Raw genomic sequence first — 14,121 nt, 5'->3', positions numbered from 1 at the left:
AGTTTAATCCATTAACATTCAGTGTTATCACTGTATGGGTAGTACTTTCTTCTACTATTTTGCCTTCTGGATTTTATATGTCATATCTAATTTTCCTTCCTTTTACCTTTACTCGTAGTCTTCCTTTCTACACTCTTCTCCACACCTCTCTCTTCTGTCTTCATATCTGTCTCTAGTGTTTCCTTTAGTATTTCTTGCAGAGCTGGTCTCTTGGTCACAAATTCTCTCAGTGATTTTTTGTCTGAAAATGTTTTCATTTCTCCCTCATTTTTGAAGGACAATTTTGCTGGTATAGAATTCTTGGTTGGCAGTTTTTCTCTTTTAATAATTTAAATATATTATCCCACTGTCTTCTTGCCTCCATGGTTTCTGCTGAGAGATCTGCGCATAGTCTTATTGGGCTTTCCTTGTATGTGATGGATTGCTTTTCTCTTGCTGCTTTCAAGATCCTCTCTTTCTCTTTGACCTTGGACATTCTGATTATTAAATGTCTTGGAGTATGTCTATTTGGATTTGTTCTCTTTGGGGTACGCTTCACTTCTTGGATCTGTAATTTTAAGTCTTTCATAAGAGTTGGGAAATTTTCAGTGATAATTTCCTCCATTAGTTTTTCTCCTCCTTTTCCATTCTCTTCTCCTTCTGGGACACCCACAACACGTATATTCATGCACTTCATATTGTCTTTCAGTTCCCTGAGTCCCTGCTCATATTTTTCCATTTTTTTTCCCTATAGTTTCTGTTTCTTGTTGGATTTCAGATGTTCTGTCCTCCGGTTCATTAATCTTATGTTCTGCCTCTCGAAATCTACCATTGTAGGTTTCCATTGTTTTTTTCATCTCTTCTACTGTGTCTTTCATTCCCATAAGTTCTGTGATTTGTTTTTTCAGACTTTCAGTTTCTTCTTTTTGTTCCTTCCTTGCCTTTTTTATATCCTCCCTCAATTCATTGATCTGGTTTTTGATGAGGTTTTCCATGTCTGTTCGTATATTCTGAATTAGTTGTTTCAGCTCCTGTATGTCATTTGAATTGTTGGTTTGTTCCTTTGACTGGGCCATATCTTCAATTTCCTTAGTGTGATCTGGCGTCTAGGCATTTAATTACCTTAATTAGTTTATTCTGGAGATTGCTTTCACTTCTTTTATCTAGGGTTTTCTTGCTGGATGAATTTGTTGTCTGTCTGTTCTTTGACATTCAGTTCAGCTTTATCTGGACCTCTAGCTTAAGTTTTGTTTAACAGAGGAGAATTTTTCAGTTCTTGTTTTCTTGTTTCTTGCCCTACTTGTGTGGTACCTTTCCCCCACACACACTTAGGAGGGTCTGCTTAGATATTATAGACCCCAGCCAGATTTTCCCAGACCAAACTGGCCTCCTGTCAGGAGGAAAGAGTCACCTGTGTCGGTTTTCCCTGAGCATGAGACCCAGCAGGTTGAAAGACTTTCCTGTGAAGTCTCTGGACTCTGTTTTTCTTATCCTGCCCAGTATGTGGCGCTTGTCTGACTGCAGGTCCCACCAGCATAAGATGATGCGGTACTTTTAACTTTGGCTGGGGGGTTGTTGGAGACAGAGGAGAGGTAGGCTGGTTTTAATGGCTTCAAATTACCAAGCACTGGTGTCTGAATTCCTTGATGGAGGGATTCCACCTGGGTGGGCCTTCACCCCTCCCCTGGGGAAGGCACAGGCTCCAGATAAGCCCCCAAAAGAGCTCACTTCTGCCTATGCCTGGGGCAGTTGCAGCCTGAAAAGTCCTGCCACTGTATCCAGAGGTGGTCAAGCCTTTGTAGATACACAGCCACAAAAACCTGTTTCCTTCTTTTTTTTCCCTCTTTTTCTGTCAGTCCTGCCCCCTTGGTGCCGGGGCAAAAGTGAGCAACCTCCACTTTGATCCGGTTCACCTAAGCTGGGGGCCTATTTTTAGTAGTCAGAATTTGTTAATTAGTTCCACAATTGGCGTTTGATTGTGCCCAGTCACTGCTGCTGGTAAAGTCCTTTCCTTCCCCTCTGGGAAGCAGCCTGTGGGGGAGGGGCACTGGCCGCCACAGCTTTGGGAACTCACGGTTTTGGGGGGTGCTCGCACCCGGTCCAGCTGGTCCAGACTTGGGTACGCTGTGTGTCTGGTCACTGACGTGGCCCCAGGAGCTGTTCTGTACTGTTTCTGGTTATTTAGCAGTTGTTCTGGAGGACGAACTAAAACGTGCACGTTGTTAAGCCGCCATCTTGACCCGGAAGTCTGCCATTATTTTTTTAATGTTTGTTCTGCCCCTTCCTCTCCCTCTAAGACTTCCATTATACTCATATTAGTGTTCTTGAAATGTCCCACAGGTCTCTTAGGCTCTATTTACTCTTTTTCATTCCTTATTTTTTTCTGCCCACAGCCTGAATGATTTCAGTTGTGTTGCATTTGAGATCACCATTTCTTCGTTACCTCCAGTCTGCTGTTGAAATTATCTAGGGAACTTCTCATTTCTGTTACTGTGTTCTTTAACTGTTGTATTTCTGTTTGGTTATTATTAAGAATCTCAAAGAAGTTTTCATATTGTTGATTCATTGTTTTCTTCATATCCTTTAGTTCTTTTTCTGTGTTTTCCTTTATTTTCTCGAGGACATTGACGATCGTTTTTTAAAAGTCTGTCTGGTAAATCCAAAGTTTGTTCCTCTCTATTGATAGTTTCTAGATTTTTGTCTTTTTCCTTTAGAGTTGCCATCGCTTCCTATCTTTGTCTTGTAATTTTTGGTGTGCACTGTATGTTTTCATATTTTAAAGTGTTAACCTGGTATTTAGTCCCTGTACTGTCTGTACTTTAAGTTTGTGTCTAAGTAGTATGATAGGATAAGATTTTCTTGAATGTCAGAAGCTACTCAAAACGAAGAAGCCAAAACAAAAATTATCTTTCATAGTTTTTGCAAATTGGCTCTTTGTCTGGTGATCTCCTTTAGAGCTTAGCCCTCCTATCACTAAAATCAACCTGAGGCAAATGCTGGGTCCTCTCTCTCTTACCTAAGCCTGTCTGGCACCAGAGAATCTGCAGTTCTTTTCTTAGACTTGAGCAGCCCCACAATTCCTGGCTTTAGGAATTCTCTCTTTTGCAGTTTATTGGAAGTTCCTATGAAGGCTCTCTCTGCTGCCTGTGAAATAGACTTTCATCCCCATCTGGGTGCTCTCTTGTGTGATTTAATGCAGATGGTCCTCTGCCTCAGGCCGGTGTGTCTTAACTCTTTCTCAGCTGTCTATGAGCTGCTTCTCTGTACTCAGGAAAAGCTCTGGGAGGACAACCCTGGAAGAAGTTCCTCAACTAAATCCCTCAGACTTAAGCACCATATAAATGGGTGCTGATATTTGCATCCCAGTATGTGCACAGGGTAGGACAGGGGTAAGCGTCCCATAATGAGAGCACAAGTTGGTTCCACCCCTGGTGAGGGAAGAGCAAGCAGGGACTCCAGGACCTTTTTTAAATGGCTTTTGAAGCCTGAATTTTTTTTTTTCCCTTGAATCAACACTTGCTCAATTAGTGCAGCTGTTTGTTTTCCCTAGTGTTGAGGAAAGTTTCTACCGCTAACCCTCCTCTGCACCTGTGGCCTGAAAGAAGTTGGAACAATTGCACTGTCAGACCAGCCCCTCCCCCCATCACCCACCCCAGCCATCTGAAATAGCTAATCAAAAACAGTGATCAGTAATCAGACCGCATACCCCAGAGTTTGGAGAACTAGGTCTTTATATCCCACTTTGGTGCCAGCGAGCTGCACCAGGAGCCCAAGCTGCAATCCCTGAAGCTACCTGCCATGAGACAGGGAGGGTGGAATACACCAGTATTTACCACAGTTGACCAGCCTCTTCTTCAAGCTACTCCTAGATGTTGTATAGTGTTCTAGTGGACTGCAGAGTTTAAAATTTTTTGATCGAGAGTTTCTGCTCTTTCAAGAGTTGTTTTGGTGTAGGGTCTGATTTCTAGAGCTTTCTTCTCTGCCATCTTCCCATAATCCTCCCATCATAATCCCATATTTTTTATTTTCGGAAAAAAATTAGTCATTATGTTTTATTCCTGTGTACATGTGTTCTCAGGATTTAATAGCCACATTTCAATGCCTTTTCTGATAAAAAGAGATAAAAAGGTATTCCAAATGTTGAGTTTTAAGGACATATCTAACAGTTTCACTTACTTGGATTGTTGGCCTTTAGAAGGCCTGCAGAATATGTTAAAATATTCTAGTTCCAGAACAAAATTAACAGATGGCCTTTGCCTGCCGACATTTGCGTCTATGAGTGATGTATCACTATCTATGTAGTGAATATACTAATTGCTGTAAATTTGTGTTCATATTCACTTTTTCTTATACATGTCAGCTCTTGATTTCCGATATTGCTCATAATTTCAGTAAAAATCATACTTTAGCATTTTAATTAAGATATTTATTAATATTCCATTGCTTTTCTTTATAATTTTACCACATATGAATATATTCCACAGTATATCGTTTTAGTTTTGCCTAGTTTTGGAAATTATATAAATGGAATTATTTTTGTCAGTATTCTTCCCTTGTTTGCTTAAAAAAAGTAGAAAATCTCAACTTTGTTTTATAGAGTCATTATTAATAATTAGCTTAGCTGTACTCCAATCTTTGGACATTTTAATTGCTTCTAATTCTTTGCTTTTATAAATAATGCTTCTATGAACAGTTTTTTGTATCTACTGGTTCACATGTTGCTGGGTCACAGGATTTGTGTGTTTTCAACTTAACTAGGTATGCTAAATTGTTTTCCAGAGGAATATATGAATGTTCCCTGTGCTGGTTTGAAGGGATGTATTTCCCCTAGAAAAGCCATGTTTAATCTGGGTCCCATTTCATAGGCGCAGAATAGTCCTTATTCAATATTGTATGTTTGGGGCTGTGATCAGATCATCTCCCTGGAGATGTAATTTGATCAAGAGTGGTTGTTGAACTGGATTGGGTGGCGACATGTCTCCACCCATATGTGTGGGTCTTGATGAGTTTCTGGAGTCCAATAGAAGAAGAAACATTTTGAAGAATAAAGAGATTCAAGAGAGAGCCAGAGAAAAACAACATAGCCACGAGAGAAGCAGAGAGCCCACTAGCCAGCGACCTTTGGAGATGAAGAAGGAAAACACCCCATGGGGAGCTTCATGAAACAGGAAGCCAGAAGAAGCTAGCAGATGATGCTGTGTTCATCATGTGCCTTTCCAGGTGGGAGAAAAACTCTGACTGTGTTTGCCATGTGAACTTCATGTGCCTTCTTGAACCAAGATATCTTTCCCTGGATGCCTTTGATTGGACATTTCTATAGACTTGTTGTAATTAGGACATTTTCTTGGCCTTAGAACTGTAAACTAGCAACTTATTAAATTCCTCTTTTAAAAAGCCATTCCATTTCTGGTATATTGTATTCCGGCAGCTAGCAAACTAGAACATATTCCCTTTACTACATTTTCACCAAAACATTGATAATCAAACTTTCCAATGCTCTTCAATTTTATGGATGTGAAACATTATCTAATTTTGATTATTTGCAGTGCCCTGATTTCTAATGAATTGAGCATTTTTCATGTGTTTGTGGTCCATTTGCATTTCTTCTCTGAAGTTATCTTCATGTCTTTGCTCATCTTTACTTTGGGTTTTTTTTTCCTTACTGAGAGGAATTCTTTATATATTGTAGATACAAATCCTATAAAGGCTATTTGCGTTGAAGTTATTTTCTGCTAATTTGTATTTTAATTCTTTTGGATGAGTGAAAATTTATTTTAAAAAAAAGATAGCTAATAAAATCAAAATTACTGTTGGCTTATTACTAGGAATGAGGTTTGGTTTTTTGTTTTTAAAGAAAATGACCTCTTTGGTATTATCTTTGCCATTTTGTATTCTTACCCCTTTAGCAATTACAGGTTGTGTTTAGGTTAGTTTTTAAAAATTACAGCCACAGTTCATATGATTTTTAATAGTTATTGTTTAATTATAAATTATGACAAAATATAGCATAAAAATAATTTTTGGTGTACAATTATTTGCCATCAAGTACTTTGACAATACTATGTGACTTTCACCACTATTTACTTCAAGAGTGTTTTCATTGTACCAAATATCTCAGTCCTTCCTCTATATTGTTATTGTCTCAGATTATAACTTTATGCACCTGATGCCCATTAACATAGATTTAGAATGTCATCTTACACATTTTCCTGTTAAATCATATTGGGGGGGAGGAGGCAGTTGCATACCAAAATCTAATAATATAATATTTTTTACATTTATATATATAGTTAGCTTTGCCAGTGTGCTTTATATCTCCTCCTGACTTCAAGTAACTGGTGTACTTTCATTTCAGCCTGAAGGACTCTCTTAAGCATTTCTTATACACAGGTCTTTTGGAAATGAACATTTTCAGCTTTTGTTTATCTGAAAATGTCTTAATTTGTCCTTCATTTTTTAAAGATATTTTTGCTGCCTATAGAATTCTTGTTTGACAGACTTTACCTTTAAGGATTTAAATTATCACATCCCACTGTCTTCTGACATCCATGTGTCTGATAAGAGATCCGCTGTTAATTTTAATGGGGATCCCTTGTATGTGAAAAGTCATTGCTTTCTTGTTGCTTCAGAATCCTCTCTTTGGATTTTTTACAATTTCTCTATAGTATGTTGCTCTAGTTTGCTAGCTGCTGGAATGCAACACACCAGAGATGGATTGGCTTTTAATAAAAGGGGATTTATTTTGTTAGTTCTTCAGAGGAAAGACAGCTAACTTTCCACTGAGGTTCTTTCTTACGTGGAAGGCACAGGATGGTCTCTGCTGGTCTTCTCTCCAGGCCCCTGGGTTCCAACAGCTTTCCCTGGGGTGACTTCTTTCTGCATCTCCAAAGGCCTGGGCTGAGCTGCGAGTGCTGAGATGAGGAATGCCGAGCTGCTTAGGCTGTGCTACCTTGCGCTCTCTCGTTTAAGCACCAGTCACTTAAGTCGAACATCACTCATTGCAGCAGACATGCCTCCTAGCCGACTGCAGATATAAATCAGCAACAGATGAGGTTCACGTACCACTGGTTTATGTCCGCAGCAGCAAAACTAGGTATGCTCACCTGGCCAAGTTGACAACTGAATCTAACTAACACATATATCTTGGTATATATACCTCTTAGAGTCATCTGCTTGTATATCTAGCTTCCTGGATGTGTATATTCATGTCTTTAATCATATTTGGGAAGTTTTTAGCCATTATTCTAAATCCTTTTCCTACTCTTTTTCTCTCCATTGTTCTTCTGGCTTTCCAGTAATATATGTATTGGTACACCTGATGAAATCTCACAGGTCCCTTGGGCTCAGTTCATTATTTCTTCTTTGTTTTTTTCTTCATGTTCCTCACATTGGTTAATTTGAATGGTTTTGTCTTCAAGTTTTCTGATCCTTTTTTCTGCCTTTTCAAATCTCCTGTCGAATGTGTCTTTTTATTTAAATTACTACACTTTGCAGCTCCCAAATTACTGTTTCTGTTTTCCTTCAGTTCTTTGAATGTGGATTCCTTTTGCTTTGTGATTGTTTATAAGACAATTGATTTAAAAGTCTTTGACCAATAGTTCCAATATATGAGCTTCTTAAGGGATGGTTTCTGGCAAATTCTTTTTTACCTGTGAATGGACCATACTTTCCTATTTTTCTCTGTGTTCTATAATTTTTTTGTTGAGGACGGGACATTCTGAGTATTATGTTTTTATAGCTATGGAAATCTATTTCTCCCACTAGTTTGGGATTTCTCATCTTCTTTATTTGTTGTTTTTGAGGCCTGGAGCCTTCAATTTGTGAGTTTTCCACAAATTGCTATCAAACAAGGAATAGAAAGAGAAAACAGGAAAAAAAGTATATGTACTGCCTCTTTAAGGCTCCTCTGCCACTTCTGCCTGAAGTAGCTGATCAAAAAGCAGTGATCAGCAATTGGACTGCCACACACATAACACACACACACCAGAATTTTGGAGAAACCTGGGTTGCAGTCCCCATTGCTACCTGCCACATGGCTTGGGAATGAAGAATGGTAGCCACTGTATGGAGGCTAAAATTCACTGATATTTACTACAGTTTACCAGACTCTTCATCCAGCTTCCTGGATGCTGCACAATGTCCCACTAAAGTGCAGAATTTCAAAATAGTTGACGAGACATTACTTGCCAGTTTAATAGTTTTGTTTTGTTTTGTTTTTGTATGCTGTATGGAGGGGGTCACGTTTCATTCTTTTTCCATGTGAGAATCCCATTATTGCAGCACCATTTGTTGAATTTTTGTTAGTTTGTTTTGGAAGTACATGGGCCAGGAATTGACCCCTAGTGCCCCACATGGCAGTCAAGAATTCTACCACTGAACTACCCTTGCACTCCCTCAATAGTTATTTTGGTAGAGGGACTGATTCTTGAAGTTTCCTACCATGCCATCTTCCTACCTATTTGTACTGTTTTAAATTTTCTTTTTCTTTTTTTTACTTAATATATAATGATTGGCCAAGTTAGAGTATTTTTGCCTCATATATGGGCTCCGTATAGTCCATGTTATCATGTATGTTCTTATACATAAATCTTTAAGCAATTTTGCTAGTATTTCTGTGGAGTGTATTCTTTGTGGTGTAATTGTTGGGTCATAGCCTATATGTAATTTACTTTTGATATATATATTCAGGTGTCATTCCAAGATACTCATATTAATTGGGTATGAGAGTTGAATATTGGCATTTTTAAAGCTTCTGTAATTCCCATCTCAACATGGGAGACTTAGGAAACACTGCTTCATTTAAAGGACTGTCTTGTCACCTCCACAGTGCACTAATTTGAACCAGGTTTTCCAGTCACATATTGCTGCAGATGAACCAAAATATTCTACCACCAAACTATCCCCTCCATACCCCCATCAACACAATATGTATGTTTTCCATGTGTAGGCCACTGCTTATTTTCTTCTCTACACTTCTAATGTTGGGTGCCACTTCCTTGAAGTCCTGATTTTTCTGTCCTTCCCCACAAATCTCAGTTCCCAGTTTTTCCATACAGAGCACATTAGTTTTTTGTCTTCTTTGAACTCCTGTATACTTACTTTACTTCCCAATTATTTTATACTTAAAATCTTAATGATACAAACCAGCATAAACATTCCTTGTCTTGCTATTGGTGTTATTACCAAGATTGACAATGCAGCAGTTAATACTCATTGCATTTTTTTGTGTGTGTATGAAAAATATATATACAAAAAAAACAATAAATTTCAAAGCATACCGCAACAATTAATTATAGAACACTTTTCAGAGTTTGGTTTGGGTTGCAATTCCACAGTTTTAGGCTTCCACTCTACTCTAAGGTACTCGAGGCTAAAAAGAAGTATCAGTATAATGATTCAAAACTCATATTCATTTGTTAAACCCTACCTTCTCTGTATAACTCCCTCAACTTTGATCTTTCTCTTACTTCTCAGGGGAGTCTGGGCCATGCCCATTCTAACTTTTTCACATTGGAAGGGGCTTTCAATAATACGGAATGGGGAATGGAACTAATTGATATTCTGGAAAGGCTGGCTCCTCTGTACTTCAGAACTTATCTGGACCAGGGACACATCTGGAGGCCATAGGTTTTGGAAAGTTATCCTAGTGCATGGAACCTTTGCAGAATCTTATATTATGCCCTAGGTATTCTTTAGAATTGTCAGGGATTGTTCTAGTTTGCTAGCTGCTGAAATGCAATATACCAGAAACGGAATGGCTTTTAAAAAGGGGAATTTAATGAGTTGCTAGTTCACAGTTCTAAGGCCGAGAATTAAAACAAGTCTATAGAAAAGTCCAATCAAAGGCATCCAGGGAAAGATACCTTGGTTCAAGAAGGCCGATGAAGTTCAGGGTTTCTCTCTCATCTGGAAAGGCACATGGCAAACACAGTCAGGGCTTCTCTCTCGGCTGGAAGGGCACATGGCAGACACGGCGTCATCTGCTAGCTTACTCTCCTGGCTTCTGGTTTCATGAAGCTCCCCGGGAGGCATTTCCCTTCTTCATCTCCAAAGGTCACTGGCTGGTGGACTCTCTGCTTTGTAGTGTTGCAGCATTCTCTGCTCTCTCTGAGTCTCTCTGAATCTCTCATTCTCCAAAATGTTTCCTCTTTTATAGGACTTCAGAAACTAATCAAGACCTACTCAAATGGGTGGAGACATGTCGTCACCTAATCCAGTTTAACAACCATTCTTAACTAAATCACATCAACCAGGGAGATGATCTCATTACAGTTTCAAACATACAGTATTGAATAGAGATTATTCTACCTTTAAGAAACGGGATTTATATCAAAACATGGCTTTTCTTAGGGGGCATATATCCTTTCAAACCAGCACAGGGATGATTTTAGTTGGGTTTTGGCAAGTTATGATAAGAAGCAATGTCTAACTGAAGCATCTGTAAGGGTGACCTCCAATGTAGCCTCTCAACTCTGAACTCTCTCAGCCACTCATACCTTATTTGTTACACTTCTTTTCCCCCTTTTGGTCAGAATGGCATTGTTGATCCCACAGTGTCAGGGCCAGGCTCATCCCTGAACTCGATACCTTGTTTGTTGCAATTATTTTCCCCCTTTTGGTCAGGAAGGCATTGTTGATCCCATGGTGCCAGGGCCAGGCTCATCCCTGGGAGTCATATAATACTCACTGAATTTTATAAATATCTAAATGTACAAGTATCTTTGAAATCCTTTAACTGGGTTACTTATATTCAACATTTAAATAGATTTCCTAAAACTGTACTTTGATAAACATTGATTTCAGGTGCATGGTTGAGGCATGGAGTTTACTGCGACAACATTCTAATAGGATGAATGTAGAGGAGTTACTAAAGCACATATATGAAGTCTGTCACGAAATGGGCTTAATGGAGGATTTATTGAAGTTACCATTTACAGACACTGAGCAGGTAATGATTTATCAGTGTAAACTTATCTGAAACACAGATTAAATTGATTGCTTATGTATCTATTTTGCTCTTTCTAGGAGTATTTAGTGAAATTTTTGCAGTCCAGTGCCAGTGTTCAGAATCATGAGTTCCTTTTAGTTCACCATTTGCAGCGTGCCAATTATATCCCTGCCTTGAAGTTGAACCAAACTCTGAAGATTAATCTAATGGTAAATTTAAAGTTCTGTGTTATGGGAGACAAGAGAGAAGGGGAACCAGGGACTTCTTTTTTTTTTTTAATTATTATTTATGCAAGAGATTGCAGTTTGGTAACCATTGTACCTTATACGGTCTATTATTATAATCTATATAACTCTATGACAAAATTGGTGGCAGGCCATTTTTACTTAACTGATTTTCTGTACCTGCCTTTGTGTGCCTTCCTGTTCAAATATCTATATACAATCTTTCCAGTCTAACACTTCACTTGGAAAATGGGAGGGAGAGGTAGAGGTCAGCAGTAGGGGTTATCAGGTGGAAAGAGCACAGACTTCAGGAGTCAGACTAATTCTTAATTATCTCTGAGCTCTTAAAACTCATCACTCTCCTTCTCTGGGTTTAGTTTCCTCCTCTGTAAAATGATTATACCTTTTTTATGCAGATGTGAGGATGCAGAGAGGTGTGTGTAAGGTAACCTGTTGCTTGACACATGAAGATGCTTAGTAAATGACAGCTATTGTTTTTATTAATTATGAGAAATCAAGGCTTGGTTGCAGAGACTTGGAATTTATTGTCAGGAAATTATTGATAAAGCAGTTAGATTCATGTTTGATTTGGAAGAAGTGGTATGTATGGAGGAAAAAGCTGTTCTTGAATGTTCTTTAGTATACCTTAAATGATAAATATATAAGCATTTTACCTAATATTTCTTTAAGATCATATTTTTACCAATTATTGTACATTCAATAGAATGATCGTGATCCTCGTTTGCGGGAGAGGTCAATGGCTCGAAATTCTATATTAGAACAATATGGGAAAATCCTTCCTAGAGTCCAGAGAAAATTAGCTATTGAGCGAGCTAAGCCTTACCATCTGTCAGCATCATCAGTTCTTCGAGAAGGTAAGATTTTATTGAATTTCATAAAATTATTGGGGTAGGAAAGATATTGAATGGTTACCTCTTTGATAACCATTATAATGTTTCATTTGTTCACTTCTGCTAATATATATAGTGATTCGTCCCATTAAGTGTTTTTTTTACTGGCTACTGTATCTCAAGAAATAAAAGGCTTTCTTGGAAAATTTTACTATTTGTTTAGTAATGTAGTGTGGAAAAAAATAACTCTTCTAATTCCAGTTGAAAACTCTTGTCTGACTTACAGAGAACGTGCAGAATAATTTTATTACCATCTCCTAAAAGTCCAAACTATTAAATTTCTGCTCAGCTATTGCTAGACCAAATGTAATTCAGCTATTTTTAACTTGTAATTCTTGTTTTACAACCATTCTTTCATATTGATTCTTCTTTTAATAAATTCCTTCATAGTTAGAGATGAAATTAAATCCTTCATTTTTCATTTTACAGTTTCTAGACCCAAACCATTATCAGCAGTTCCAAAACAAGCTGTAACAGGGACTGTGTTAACAAGATCTGCTTTCATCAATAATGTGTTATCTAAAATTGGTGAGGTTTGGGCAAGCAGTGAACCTAAAACTAACATCTCACCTTACAATAGGTATGTTTTTCTGTATGCTTTTTATAGTCATGCTACTTATTAATATTTCCTGGACATCAGGAACATTCATAAACACCCCAGCCTAATTTTCTTAGGGTGTGTATATGTAGAAAGGAAAAACTATTTTTTTCTTTTTATGTTAGCTGTATTTCTTACAATGATTTTTTTTTACCCTTAACATTTTAAAGTGATGTGTTTATTTGTAAGTAATGCAAAAATAATATAAAGAATGTAATCCCTTTTCTCTACCATTCAGTCCCACCTTTTTAACTTAATGGACCTGTGATTCATAATCAAATGGTAAATTTTATTTTCTTTGTAGTCCTAACATAGAAGAACCACCTCCTATAAAATATTCTCTCCCCGATTCAGAGCTGCCTGAGGCTTTTATTGGCACACCAATTGCGAAAACATCACAGAAAATTTGCAGGTAAGAATTTATTAAATCATCGTTAAAGATATACTGTTAATAATTATAACCATAATTTTTACTTATATTTAAAATTTTATAAGTAATCCTTTAAAATGCTTACTTTTATTTTATTATAATTTGGACAATATAATTTCTCAAACTTTTACATGAGATGATAATCTACTTAAAATTTTTGTTTAAAGAAAGATTACAGATTGCTTAGAGAAAAGAAAAAAACTATTTCATTTTTAAAGCCTAAGCATTGTAAACTGCTAATTTACTTTAAGATTATCTCATTCGTTGACCACTAAATGAAGGCTGTATTCATAGTTAATTCCTAATTAATCTTGATTGGCTCATCTAGAAACTTTATCTTATGGAACAGAGCCTACTAAAATGTCTTAAGTGGCTTTATATGCAGAAACACTTCTTTTTTCTTTTTTATTGAGATATATATTCACATAGCATATATCTAAAGTGTACAATCAGTGATTCACAGTATCGTCGTATAGCTGTGCATTTATTTTCACAAATCAATTTTTTTTAAAGATTTTTGTTTTTATTTTAATATATATAAGCAGTCCTGTATAACTTGAGGCTGGTAACTATACTTTGTATGCCATAGAGAGAGAATATTATTACATTTCAGTATAACATTAAAAGCAACAAGATATTCACTTAAAAAAATAGTATTGTTAAAACTGGGGACAAGTTTCTCATTTAAATTTTCTGCAACTTACAAGAAAGAAAATAGAACAACCTATTTCCCTGTAAAGAATCAAGCTGTGAGACAATGAGAATATATGTGCTCTGCAGCTTTAAGCATTTGTTTTGAACTGTTGGTATTCAGTAGAGTTATGTCTTAAATTGCTCTTACTTCCTTAGACTGTTCTTTATATATTTTCTTAACTGCAAAGTGGGGGGAATATTATACCGTAAGCTCCTGCATAATAGTTTTCCACTGTATAGTTAAAGAATCCCCACAAGAACCTATAAAATCCTTCTGTTATATTTATGGAGACTTCCTCCAGGTCTGCAGCCTTATAGCAGTTTTTTATGTTAGAAGA

The 14,121-nt window shown here is 37.2% G+C and overlaps 1 protein-coding gene across 6 annotated transcripts in view; it reads left to right on the top strand.

The window, feature by feature from the left end:
- AHCTF1 (AT-hook containing transcription factor 1) overlaps positions 1-14,121 on the top strand; it is a 125,449-nt gene that overhangs the window by 68,953 nt on the left and 42,375 nt on the right. For all 6 annotated transcript variants that reach the window (XM_077168542.1, XM_077168543.1, XM_077168545.1 and 3 more), the window contains exons 22-26: positions 10,783-10,927; positions 11,005-11,136; positions 11,876-12,026; positions 12,492-12,642; positions 12,965-13,072. In XM_077168542.1, coding sequence (XP_077024657.1) covers positions 10,783-10,927; positions 11,005-11,136; positions 11,876-12,026; positions 12,492-12,642; positions 12,965-13,072 — 687 coding nt within the window. The remainder of the gene's footprint in view (positions 1-10,782; positions 10,928-11,004; positions 11,137-11,875; positions 12,027-12,491; positions 12,643-12,964; positions 13,073-14,121) is intronic.

The sequence above is a fragment of the Tamandua tetradactyla genome, chromosome 7 (assembly GCF_023851605.1).
Source record: "Tamandua tetradactyla isolate mTamTet1 chromosome 7, mTamTet1.pri, whole genome shotgun sequence".
NCBI classification, from domain to species: domain Eukaryota; kingdom Metazoa; phylum Chordata; class Mammalia; order Pilosa; family Myrmecophagidae; genus Tamandua; species Tamandua tetradactyla.
The sequence above is the reverse complement of the archived record's forward strand: the minus strand, read 5'-3'. Positions and strand labels throughout refer to the sequence as shown.